General features: G+C 48.4%; 1 protein-coding gene across 3 annotated transcripts in view; it reads right to left on the bottom strand.

The window, feature by feature from the left end:
* The window catches only part of Lrrc20 (leucine rich repeat containing 20), a 71,844-nt gene extending 64,821 nt beyond the window's left edge, over window positions 1-7,023 (bottom strand). For 2 of the 3 annotated variants that reach the window (XM_077105352.1, XM_077105351.1), the window contains exons 1-2: window positions 6,938-7,023; window positions 2,430-2,574 (exon numbers count right to left, since the gene is read on the bottom strand). In XM_077105352.1, coding sequence (XP_076961467.1) covers window positions 2,430-2,511 — 82 coding nt within the window. In that variant the 5' untranslated portion in view covers window positions 2,512-2,574; window positions 6,938-7,023. The remainder of the gene's footprint in view (window positions 1-2,429; window positions 2,575-6,937) is intronic. The other variant, XM_077105353.1, reaches the window with a different exon arrangement.
* Window positions 7,024-13,574: the final 6,551 nt, after the last annotated feature.

A 13,574-nucleotide genomic window follows, 5' to 3' on the forward strand; every position in this document is an offset into this window, starting at 1 on the left:
TAGGTGATTCGACCCAGAGATTTATCAATTTGTACTGAAGTCGCCAATAGAAGCTAGCCCAGCAGAGAGAGACCTGGTTGGCTGACACCTGGAGGTAGTGTTTGTGTCACGCAGGATTTAGGCCCCACCTCTAGTTTTCAGGGATGAGAAAAAATTAAAAATAATCACTGCCATCTACTGAGCTGCCTACATACCAAGCACCTTACAGGCTTTATAATTGCTCCTAACCACCCTGATGAGGTAGACACAATTACCAAGCTCATTTTACAGATGAAGAAACTGAGGTTCAGACGGGTTAAGCAATCTGCAAAGGTACTAAGCTAGCAGGTGACAGAGTGGGGATTCACTTCCAGGCCCCCCGAGAGCCAAAGCCTGGCTGTCAGCTATAGTATCAGTGGTGGTCAGCCTCAAATACTGGGTCAAGCACAACCATGTCAGAGACTAGTGCAGAATCCAGGGCTCCTTGACTCAGGGCCCACAGCCAATAGCTCCCCACCATGCGGCTCATCAGAGCTCCCTCCAGAGCCAGGGTCATCGTCAAGTCAGTCTGCTAGTAGAGGAGACGCCTCGCCCTCCTCGGCTCAGCTCAGCCAGCACCTCCCTATGCCAACACAGCACCTGACCCTGTGCTGGGCTCCGGCTGGGGCAGGGAGACAGGAGCAAAAGATCACAGGGTCCCTGACCTCTAGGGATGCTGGCTGAGTGCTAGAGAGCAGGAAGCCAGCAGGGGTGAACGGAGTCAGGGTGAGGGCTTCCTGGAAGAGACCCTGACCAAACCCATCCAAAAGACTAAGTGTCTTCCACTTCCTGAGCCATCACCCCCTGCCTTGGGAGCTGCATTCCAGACACACCTGGCTGCTCACAGAAATGCCAGGGTCTGGGTCTTTGCTCTGGCAGTAACCAGTATAGAAATGCTCCTTTGCCAGATGGACAGAAAAACATAGACAGACATGCACGCGCGCGCACACGCGCACACACACACACACACACCTGCCTATGGAATTCCTTTCTTTGTGTCAAAGGCCAAAGGCCAATTCAAAGCCACCTGACTATTTGCATGATCATCCCCAAGAAAAGACTGCCCTAGTCCTCTGTCCTCTGGGTTCCCAGAATACAGCTGTGGCTCTGCAGTGGTGCTTACACTCTAGGGATCAATCTCTCTCTCTCTCTCTCTCTCTCACACACACACACACACACACACACACACACACACGTCCTTCATGTACACACACCTAGGTAGATGCACAGCATCCCCTGCTGACCCTTGTCATAAGTATCTGTTGATTAAACGGGATGGTCTGTCCTGGGGTACCTGAGCAGCTACCAGGCTAAGAGCAGTGCAAAGCAAAAGACCCCTGCGGCAGGCCGGGCGTGGTGGTGTGTAACTGTAATCCCAGCTGTATGGGAGGCTGAGCAGGAGGACTTCAAAAAAAATTAAAAAGTAAAATGGGCTGGGGATGTAGCTCAGTGGTAGAGTGCCTCTGGGTTAAAAAGAAAGGCACAAACGACACAGTTCAAGCAGTGTAAAGGGAGTGCAAAGGAGCCTCCCGGCTGAGCGATCTCAAGAGAGCCCACTCTGCCTTGTTCCTGCATCTTCTCCTCATCTGCAGGTGGGGGGGCAGGCCACACCCGGCAGGTATGATTCATCACAGGGAAGTTCAACAAGAGAACACTCCGAGGCACCCAGCACAAGGCCATGCACAAGGGCTACTCAGCCAGCGCTGGCCCAGTATCTTCAGCTGGTCCAGGGGTACACACACTCAGAATCATTGCAGTCCAAGGATAAGCATACACTCTCCATTTTCTTTTTCTTTCTTCTTCTTTTTTTTTTTTTTTTTTTTTTTGTACTGGGGATTGAACCTAGGGGCACTTTACCACTGAGCCACATCCCCAGCCCTTTTTATTTTTTATTTTGAGACAGGTCTAAGTTGCTGAGGGCCTCACTAATTTGCTGAAGCTGGCCTCAAACCTGCAATCCTCCTGCCTCAGCCTCCTGAGTTCCTGGGATTGATTACAGGTGTGTGCTACCGCACCCAGCCTCAGGTTCCATTTTCTAGCACTATTTTTTTTTTTTTTTTAGTTGTAGTTGGCAACAATACCTTTATTTTATTTATTTATTTTTATGTGGTACTGAGGATCGAACCCAGCGCCTCGAATGTGCTAGGCAAGCGCTCTACCGCTGAGCCACAACCACAGCCCCAGACCCCATTTTCTAGCATTTTTTAAACCTCTTTGGCCATGACCTATGGTAAGAAATGTGTCATATGCTGGACCCAGCAGGAACAGACTAACACGGTTCCACCACTACAGGGAAAGGTCCATGACTCCCTCCTGACTAGGCGCACCTGAGACTGTCCCCTTCAGCTCTTCCCAGACCATCTCTACACTGAACTCCACAGGTCAGTTGGAAAAGCCCTGTCCCCACTCACCCAAAGTATCAGAGCCGCTCTCCACCGTTTCGTTGACCTTCCGTGCAACTCTGGCCACAGCCTCACCCATCTTCTTCAGCATGCAGACTGGGGTGTCCCGCTGCCAGCCCCCAGGCCGGTCTGCTGCTCACAAAGGGGCCTGTGCCTAGAGGAAATGCAGGGCAGTGAAAGCGCTCTCCTGCTGGGGCTCGCCCCATGCACCTCCTCCCCAGGAATCCAGGCAGCCGGGAATCCTACAGGGGGCCTCAGGCCACTTACCTCCTCTCTGGAACTCAGAACCTAGGAGACAGGCAGCTCAGCTTTTGGAACAGCTGATGCGCCTGTCAGAGGGTGAGGGCAGCTGGGCCCTGCTGCTTCTCTGGGAGGATCAACATGTGTGACCTCATCGGACGCAGGGCCCGGGCCTGCATCAGTAGCCAGGTGGGTGTAAGGACTCAGATGTGCACTGGCCTGTGACTCAACAGGTGGGGCACCAAGGAGGAGGCAGGACACAGCCAAGGGCAGGGGAAAGACACCTGTCCCTCCATACTGCGACCTCTGAGTCAGGGCTCTATCTGCACAATTGCTCCAGCTCCCCTGTTCACCCCACCCACATCTGCCAGGATCCCCGTGCACGGCAGGAGGTGGAGACACCAAGGCAAATTGGAGCTCAGTGTGACAGGTGGATGGGTCTCTAGAAATTGCCTCCCCAAGTGCCAACAGGAAGGGAAGGTTACAGCATCAGCCTGCAGACCTGATTATCAGACTGATGCTGGGTTGATCTCCAAGAAAAGGGGGAGGTGCTAGAAACGAGAGAAGGGGACCTGATCGCCAGGGAGGACGCCTTTGAGAAGGGAAAGGGAGATAAAATAATAAGGGGCTAAAATAAAATTATATGGTATTAAGATATAAAAACGTCCTCAACCCTCTGTTTATTACTGAGAAGGAAACTAAGGCATAGGAAGTGGCTAAGTGGCCTGAACAAGGTCAAAGGGAGTGACAATGACCAGGCCTGCTCCATATTGATAACAGCAGCACCCCCCAAGGAGAGAAGGAACCTGAGGTCAAGGTCTTTGTCCCTAGGCCCCAATCCCAGCTTCCCAGATAACTCAGGGATTCCAGGGAGCTTGTTCCGAGGGCAGACGGGAAAGGCAGGGAGAAAGGGAGGGAGACAGTGCTCAGAGCTGCTGGCAGACCAAGAGCAGCGCCCACGGGCTCAGCTGGACACGCAGAGCAAGGCCAAGCCCATCTACCTGCCCAGCAGAGTCAACGGTGTTTCGCATGTGTGTGTTTCACCGGGGAGGCTGACACTGAAGGCCAGAGACACACGGGCGCAGGGGGAAAGCCTGTTTGATAGACAGAATGTCCAACTCCACCATTAGTAGCTAAGGCAGCTTGGGAGAGTTTTTTAACTACTCTGAGCCCCAGTTTCTTCTAGTAGGTCTATTAATACCCACCTCGCTGAGTTAAACACGATTGAACAAAATCTATAGATCTACCTGAATACTCCATAATTCCAGTTGAGAGGATAAAGCAGCACATGGGCAGGCATGGCAGCAGCTTCTAATCCCAGCTCATTGCCACGCGAAACTGAGCAAGTCACCTCTGAGGAATGAGAATTCCCATCTCTCCACCTCTAGGAAGTCTTCCCTGATTTCCCCAGCCCTCAGTGTTCTCTCTTCCCTGTGAGTTTCCACAGCACTTAATGACTTAGCACAAGTCATCTGGGTTGCTTTTGAGCTTTTAAAAGCCAACAGACAGACACACATGCAAACATACACATACAACTGGGCATTGTGGCACGTGCCTATAATCCCAGCTACTTGGGAGGCTGAAGCAGAGGAACTCCCAGTAGTGGTAAGCTCTGAGGCCCAATGTTGTGGGTCAGAGGGAACAAAAAAGCCTAAACAGGATCAACATGTAAAGTCTAAGTGTCAGAATAGTTCACTAGGAAGAAGGGTTTCTAATATTCCAAACCATGCTCTGAGCACAGCACAAAGGTGCCCCAGATTTCCAAAGGGGATCTAAAATCATCACTTAAAATATTAAGTGCTTAAAATCACCACCCTCACTACTTAGCCAGGAATCACCCTTCCTTCACCTAAAACTTCCTCGTCCCCCGACAAGGGAGAATTAAGTCCATGGGCAGTCCCTCTCCAAAGCCAGAGGACAGAGAGAGGCAGGGCTGCGAGATGGAAGGGCAGCAGGACCCCATGTAATTCAGGGCCCAGTACAGGGTCAGAGGGGTCCAAACTAACAAACTTGGGATAATGAGGAGCTGGACTGGGCCTCTGGGACTCCAAAAGGGCATGGACAAGATCAGCCAAATACAGAAAATTGTCCAAGTCATGCAAGTGGCAGAGAGCTGCGGACCTACTCTGGACTAGGCAAGGCTGCCCCTAGGTTGTGGGGGCCCCTGTCTAGATAAATAATCTGAGTCAACAACCTACAATCTGCATGTCAGCACCATCTGAACAACCGGCACATAAGGCAGCCCCTCCTGGAACCAAAACCCAACCACAGGACTCCAGGACACCCCATAGGCCCAAGTGTGGAGCTCCCTGAAGCATCTGGTCATCCCCACGTGCAGGAGTGGTGATAGCAAGGAACCAGAGAACATTCCAAAGGACAGAAACAGGAATCATCAGCACACATGGGTTTAGCCTAGGCATGGAATGTTCCAGATAGATGGTACTACCAATCCCAACCAGTTCCAGGTACTGGAAGGGGCTTTGAAATATGTCAAGAAAGCACTCTAAACCCCAGAGACCCCTGGACATAGGGTCTTAGCCCACACTCACACTGCTCCTGTCCCCATATGGTCCTCTCCACACCACCCAACTCTCCTTTCCTATGAGTGTGCACCATGGTCCCAGGATACGTTTAAATCCAATGAACATCTCGTGGGACCTTCCTTAAGGCACACACTGAGAAGTAAGAGAACAGGAACAGGGTATGGGCCAGAACAAGCTTCCCACCAGGAGGCAGAATGAGCCAGATGCCACTGCAGCTATGATGCCAGGCCCAAGGGACCTCAATGAAGGCATAAGGCAAGATCTGAGCACCAGCTACACAAAGAGATGCAGGAGAGAGGGAGCAGGCCACCCGTCTGTTACCAGAATAAAGGAGGCCATCCTACAAGGCTGTCCTCTGAGGAGGGCAACTAATTCATGCACAGTTTCCAGGACTGTGAAGCAGCCCCATTTGCAAAATGGAAATACCACCATCCTTAAACTGGTTATAAAAAAATACCTGATACATCACTTCTGAGAAAAGACTTTAGAAACCATGAAGTGCTGCCCACATGAAGGCATTTCCAAATATCAAACAGGTGTAGACAGGAAGTTTGAATATAATAAATTGAATGCCAGAAAAAAAAATCGTTGACTTTGTGGGAGCTGGCAATACTGGCTATTAGTCTACATCGGAACCTGGGTTCATCTCAATTCAAAGCTGGGGTGGGGTGGGGTGTACTTAAACCCTGTCAGTGGTCCTCTGACTCAGCCCTTACCAGCAAAAACTCTACCTTTTCCGCAGTCCCAAAAACTTTGCAAAGGAACCATTGCAACACCCCCATCTGCACCAGCTGCTCCTATATTTAGTTACTGGTGTGGTCAACTGGGAATTTTATAGCCTGGCAGCCACTCCGAATGACAACCTGAGCCTCCCCAGCCATGTGTTTCGAGCTGCTCCCATCCATGGTTCTAGCCAGTTCTCTCGATGGTGCCAAGCTAGGGAACGGGTGGGGAGTTGAAGGGCAGAGGACTTGCTTGGACCCCACTAGCTCTAAAGGCCCACTCAGGCCAGTACAGAGTTGACCCACTTTCACACCCGGGGGAAAGAGCCTGTTGGGCTGGGAACGGGACGCCTTGTTTTTTGTGCCACGGGGTTTGAGGAGACCTGTGCGAGCTCCCTTATGGACTTCTTGACATCCTCGGACTGCACCTTCCAGGACTGCACTGTTGGCCTAAGCCGGATGCCCTCTGTGACTCCCGGTCCCGGGCCCACGGCTTGCCCGGCAGGCGGGGACTGGAGAAAATAAAGCTAAGGACTGAGGCATCCCCACAGCGGCCGTGGGGCCAAGAGGCAGCTCCAGAGCAGGCATCTGCAGCTCTCCAGGGCGGAAGCAAACCCCGAAATTGTCACTTGGGGACGAAATACACAGTAACCTCTCCCAGCTCAGGCGCCTCCCCAGGGGAACGGAAGCCCGTCCGGGAGCGCGCCCCCAGGTTCCCTTTTCCCTGGTAGCGTTGCACCCACTCCCCATGAGCCACTGCGATGCAGTCGCTTTGTGCAAACAAGAGCCGGCGCCTCCAGGCCGGTTGGCACCGCCGGAGCCGCTGCCGGTGCGCCGCTGCTCTATTCCCGCGGGTGACCTGGGGGAGGGGCGGGGAGGGGACGAAACATAAACCGGGGTATTTCTCTCCCTCTCTCCCCCAGCCCCTTCAACGCTTGGCCTCAATACTACGTTTCCTTTGCGGGGCACGAAGCGTGTGGCCCGATTCCGGACCGCTTTCGGCTCCACTTACGGCGACAATGCCTCCTAGCGCCCTGCGCAGCGCAGTCACGCTCCCTCGGCCACCGGCGGCGCCCCATGCAAGTTCCGAGCCCGCGGGCCGGGGCGCGCGGGGCGGCCGGCTCCGCGGTACCTCGGATCAGCCAATCAGCGCGCCGGGACAGGCGCCGGGGCGGGAGCGGGGGCCGCGCGCACCCAATCAGCGTGCCCTCCTCACGCCGCGCGCGCCCGAACGCAGAAAGGAACCGCTTTGTGTGCGGCTTCTGGAGAAAGGAGCGCTGGCGGGCCCCCGCGTGTGGACTCGAGTGTGCACCGCATCCCAGAATCTATAGAATTGAGGTTCCAGGTTTGGTTTTCTCGAGAGATGGACTGAATTAGCCAGATCCCGGGTCCTTCGGAAAACGTGAAGACGAAGAATGGGGAACTTTTCATCTGGGGCTTTCTGCCGCCCATTCAGGTTTTTAGAAATAATAATTCTGGCTGTTATTTCGCCTCTTGAAAGCCCAATGTGTTCATCTATAAAATAGGAATTACATATATAAATACCTACTTAACAGGGTTATCGAAGGGATTGATACATCGAATGCTTAACACAGCCTCCAAACCAAGCCATGACCCCTCGCTCAAAGGTCGCTGCCTCACTGACCTTCACTTAGAGAGGACACCCCATATCCGCCAAAGGCTAGGTGGGAAGACGAGAGGGTGCCCTGCCTCGACAGTGAAAATTGGAAAGGCTAAGCCTGACAAGTGCTCCAATAAGCAAAAGCATGTCTTGAGTATGCTGAGTCCTGAAGAAGCAATAATTCGGCCTCCAGAAGCCTCAGCAGTCTGACAAGGAACATATATTCCCTTGGGGATTAATGAATGCTATGGGTTGAATTGTGTCCCCCAAAAAAGACTTGTTAAGAGCCTGATCTCCGAATATGACCTTCTTGGGAAATAGGGTGATTGCAGATGTAATTAGTTAAGAAGAGCTCATACTGGAGTGAGCACACCATTAATCCAAAACCACACTTGTTCGTAGAAGAGAAGGGACACACTTCTCAGTGGAGCTGCAGCTGCCCCCCAAGGCTGCAGACCTGGCCCACCTGGATAGAGGGAGGCCCCCCCAACTGCAGGGAAGGCACTGGCCATCATCTTGGGGGACAACCCCAGTCCAGTGAGTGAACTGGTGGTGGGGCTACTGCCATGCCCCTCCTACAAACAGACAGATGTGAGGGTGGAGCATCATGGTGGTCAACAGACTATCCAACAGGTTTTCTGCCTTGGTCACAACTATGCAGGCTTGGGCCAATTGGAATGTAAATTTAAAGCTGGTCCCTACAAGTGGTTAGAGTGCCTATACACACACCAAATGGACCTTCATCTCTGAAAGCCCGAATAACCCTGGACCCCCTTCCTCTCTTCACTTCTCACCCCAGGATTCTCAGTACAGTGTACAAGGGAAGTTGATGTTGTCCTCCCTCTGGACCCACCTGGAGTATTTAGTAGTATAAGGATTTTTGATGTTGGGTTCAAAGGGTGAGCAAGTGGCCTATGAAGTCAGTGTCCAGGAGTGTCTGTCTGTCTGTCTGTGGTACAGATTCACCCAAGACAATGATAGCCCAATATTTGGATAACAACTATGGACTTGGCCATAACAGCTAAGGATTGGTGCAGGGTGCAGACTGCCCCTATCCAGCCACAATGGTGAACATCCATATATTAACAGGCAAAGGGAGAGCTCAGCTGCTCTCAGGGGCAGCGTATTATTTGAGGAGATTCAGGGACTACCCCTTGAAAGGCACCACAATTACTTTGAGAGTCATTTCTATGGCCAGCTAAAAAAAAAAGAAGAGAAGAGACACGGCACTTGTGATGAGGGAAGCAGAGACTGGAATTTTGTGTCAGGCCAAGGAATGCAAAGAATCCTTTACAAGGACTAGAAACAAGAACAGACAAGGAACAGGTTGTCCCTCAGATCCTCCAAAAAGGAACCAGACCTATCAACAATTTGATTTCAGACTTCTAGCTTCCAGAAATGTGGGAGAATAAATTTCTCTTCTTTTCAACTACCCAGTTTGTGGCAATTTATTATAGTAACCCTAGAAACACAGTTGAAGCATCCCTAATCCAAAAATCCAAAATCTGAAATTCTACAAAATCTGAAACTTTTTGAATACCAACAGGATGCCACAAGTGGGAAATTCCACATCTGACCTCATGTGTTGGGTCACAGTGAAAATATAGATACACAAAAAATCAGCTCAAAATGGATCAAAGGCCTAGGAATTAGAACAGAACTATGCAACTCCTAGAAGAAAAGGTAGGGTCAACACTCCAATATATAGGTACAGGCAAAGACTTTCTCAATAGGACCTCTAAAGCTCAGGAAATGATACCAAGAGTTAATAAATGGAATGGCATCAAGTGAAAAAGCTTCTGCAAAGCAAAGGAAACAGGATTGGGAAGAAATACAGAATGGGAAAAAATAATATCTGTTACCTATTCTTCTGATAGAGGTGTAATATCTAGAATATATAAAGAACTCAAAAAACTTTCAAAATAATCAAGTAATCAATTAATAAATGGACAAATGAATTAGATACTTCTCAAAAGAAGAAATACAAATGACCAACAAATAAAAAATGTTAAACAGGGCTGGGGATGTGGCTCAAGTGGTAGTATGCTCGCCTAGCATGCGTGAGGCACTGGGTTCGATTCTCAGCACCACATAAAAATTAAAAAATAAAGATAATATAAAAGAAGTAAAAGTTTAAAAAAATGTTAAACATCATTTGCAATTAGGGAAGTGCAAATCAAAAATATATTGAGATTTTACCTTACCCCAGTCAGAATGGCAGGCATCAAAAATACAAATAATAATAACTGCTGGAAAGGATATGGAGGAAAAGGAACACTTTTACCACTTACACTGTTGGTGGAATTGTAAATTAGTGCAACCACTACAGAAGTCTGTTTGGAGGTGCCTCAAAGACTAAATATGGAACCACTATATGACTTAGCTCTACCACACCTCAGTATTTAGCCTAAAGAATTAAAGTTATACTACAGTGATACAGGCATACCCATGCAGCACAATTCACAAAAGCCAAACTATGGAATCAATGGATGAGTGGATTAAGAAAATGTAAGATACCTCTCTCTCTCTCTCTCTCTCTCTCTCTCTCACACACACACACACACACACACACACACAATGGAGTTTTATTCAGCCATAAATAAAAATGAAATTATGTCATTTACAGGAAAATGAATGGAACAAAGGAACATCATGTTAAGTGAAATAAGTCAAACCCAGAAGGTCAAGGGTCAAATGTTTTCTCTCATATGTAAAAGCTAGAGAAGAAAAAGAAAAGAAAGGTATGTGTGGGGAGGGAATCTCATTAAAATCAAAAGGAGAGGGGCTGGGGTTGTGGCTCAGTGTTGGAGTGCTTGCCTAGCATGCACAAGGCACCGGGTTTGATCCTCAGCACCACATAAATGTAAAATAAAGATATTGTGTCCATCTAAAGCTTAAGAATACATATTTTTAAAAAATCAAAAGGAGATCAGTAGAGGAAAGGGTCCAAGGGGTAAGATGCAGGAGGAAGAAGGCCAGGAAGTGATATTGACCAAATTATATTGTTATATTGTGTGCATGAATGAACATGTAACAACAGATCCCATCATTATGTACATATATAATGCACCAATAAAAAGTGGGGAACAGAACAGAAAATGCAGGTGCACTAATTAGATTGTGTAAGGTACATAGGAAATATAAGTGAATTTTGTGTTTAGACTTGGGTCCCATCCTCAAGATAGTTCATTAAGTATGTACAGATATTAAAAAGAAATCCAAAATCTAAGACTTCTGGTCCCCAGCATTTCAGACAAGGGATACCCAAGTTGTATAATGGGTTTATAGGAAAAGGAAGAGAATGGAAATTACCTCTAGAATAAATCTTTCAAAACTAATGCTCAAGATATGCAAGATCCCTGTGCCTCCAGATACACTGTGATAACTCAGACACAGACCCTACCCTCAAGGAGTTTCTAATTGAGTGGAAGCCTGAGCAGCTATGGTTTTTTGACCCCTTCAACCTTCCCAGCAAGACTTATGAAGGCCTCCCTCTCTCAATCTTCTCTCCACTCCTCCCGCCCCCACCAGATATATACCAAGCACCAAATATAAATAACAAATTGGTAGAGTCAATTTTGCCCAAGCCAAGAGACTTGTTACTCTGGACAAAGCAGACACTGATATTTTTATTTCACTTAAAATCAGCCTTAGAGGGGCTGGGGATGTGGCTCAAGTGGTAGCGCGCTCACCTGGCATGCGTGCGGCCCGGGTTCGATCCTCAGCACCACATACAAACAAAGATGTTGTGCCCGCCGAAAACTAAAAAATAAATATTAAAAAAAATTCTCTCTCACTCCTTCTCTCTCTCTCTCTCTCTCTGTCTCTCACTCTCTCTTAAAATAAATAAATAAATAAAATAAAATCAGCCTTAGAGCGCTGGGTATAGCCCAGTGGTAGAGCACTTGTGCCGCAGTCTGGCTGGGCACAAATCACGAGCCACTCAAGCAGGAACAAACTTTATTTCCTAACTCCCACAGCACTCCACACACACTCCCCGGGAACCCTCCCTAACGCCACCCACACGGCTCCTCCAGGAACACCATACACCAACCAGAACTCCCTCTCCCCGAACTTCCCCAACCAATGAGAACTCCCCAGGCAATCCTCTCAAGAACTCCAAAGTAGCCAGCGCCCAGGTGGACAATAAAGGTCTAATATACAATTGAATCAATCCAGCATCATCTTAATGGTCGCCTCTCAACCATACTATTAGCAAAATGCCAGGGGTCATTCCGACTGGCTGTGGCTCTCAACACACTTGCTTAATGTGCCTGAGGCCCTGGGTTTACTATCCAGCACTGCAAAAACAAACAAAAAAATAGCCTTACATTTCTGGCCAATTTACACATCTGGATGTCTTCCTCTGTGTGTGCTAGGCCAGATAGAGAGAGCCAGTGCAGGGCTTGTGTGGCCATAATTAGGGCTCCACAAACACTGTGACTCCTGATCTCAACTTAGGTTTCTCACACTCGTTCCTTACCTGGCTCAGTCCCCTCTCCCAGGAAGTTCATCTTAATCCTTTCAACTCCAAAGGGACAGTACTCCTTCCCAGCTCAAAGGCCACCTCTTCTAATGCCTACCATGTCCACTTCTCCAGAGCATTACACCTTATTGCATTACACCCACGAGTGAACTACTCTGTACAAGCCCTTTTTCTAGCAAGACTCTGATTTTAAACACCAGAGCTTGGTGTTTCATAAGTGCTTGTATCAGTCAGCTTTTGCTGCATAATAAAACATTACAAAACTTAGAAGTAGCTTAAAACAACAAACACTGCTTTAGTTCCTGGTCTCATATGTCAGCATTTTATTTTATTGATTTTTTTAAAAAAATAAATGACAGCAAAATGCATTTGGGTCAGCATTTTAGGCTTGGATTAGCTGGGTGGTTCTAGTCACAGCTGGACTCCCATATGCATCTGTGACCAGTTGCCAGGCAGCCAGTAGCCTCTGTTTCTGGGGGTGGTTAGCTGTCAGCTGAGGCAAGTGGGCCACCTGTCTCTCATCTACCAGCAGGCCAGCCCAGGGTTGCTCAAATGGAACTGCAAGGTCCCAGGAACGAGAGTGGATTTGGGCACATCCTCTCAAGCTGTGGGCTCAAGACGGACACTTCTTCACTTTCACAGTTATGTCAACTACACAGATGAAAGTCAGGTTCAAGTTGAGGACAGACACTCCCATCTCCTGATAGGAAGAGAGGAGAGTCACATTGCAAAGATTGTGAGTACACAGATGAGGGGAGAATTGATCTGATTTTTCAATCTACACCAGGGCTCAATAAATACCTCTGCAATGCCTAGATCACAATGGGTACTCCGTAAGTATTTATCAATAGTGCTAAGATTTTTAATCACATCAGTTACTGACTCTGGTTAGGGCAGTCAATTAATGAGATTTTTATCTCTCACTGCCAGGGAGGGACTAGAAATTGCAAGCCATTCATTTCCATCTTCAGTTTCAGAATAGCAAAAACAAGGGGGTCACAAAGGTAGATTGTACAAGGGAAGCCCCACCCAGACTTCTCAGTGAAAAAACAAACAAACAAACAAACAAAAAAACCTCAACAGGCTTCAAGCAGGTTCCTCTGAAGAGATCCAGAACATCTTTGGAGGTCCGGAATCCTTAGAGACCTTGTCCAAGATTGGCCACCTGAGTCAGACACCATACACTTTCACCTGTAAACAGAAAGGGACTTAAATGCTTACTAGGCCTTAGACATAGCCCTGATTGGTACTGGAAAGCCTTGTGAATTTTCCAATTGCCCAAGGAAACCTCTTGTGCAATTACAAAGTTGTTATATAACTGCTCCCTGAAGGGTCTGCCCTGCACTTAACAGCATAAATTTTCAATCCTAGGGGCTGGGATTGTGGTTCAGCGGTAGAGCACTTGCCTAGCATGGGCAGGACCCGGGTTCGATCCTCAGCAAAATAAAGGCATTGTGTTGTGTCCATCTACACCTAAAAAAAATAAATATTTAAAAAAAAATCTCAATTCTAGGGTACTTATGAAAGGGGCACCACTCTGCA

This window comes from Callospermophilus lateralis, chromosome 15 (genome assembly GCF_048772815.1).
Source record: "Callospermophilus lateralis isolate mCalLat2 chromosome 15, mCalLat2.hap1, whole genome shotgun sequence".
NCBI lineage: Eukaryota > Metazoa > Chordata > Mammalia > Rodentia > Sciuridae > Callospermophilus > Callospermophilus lateralis.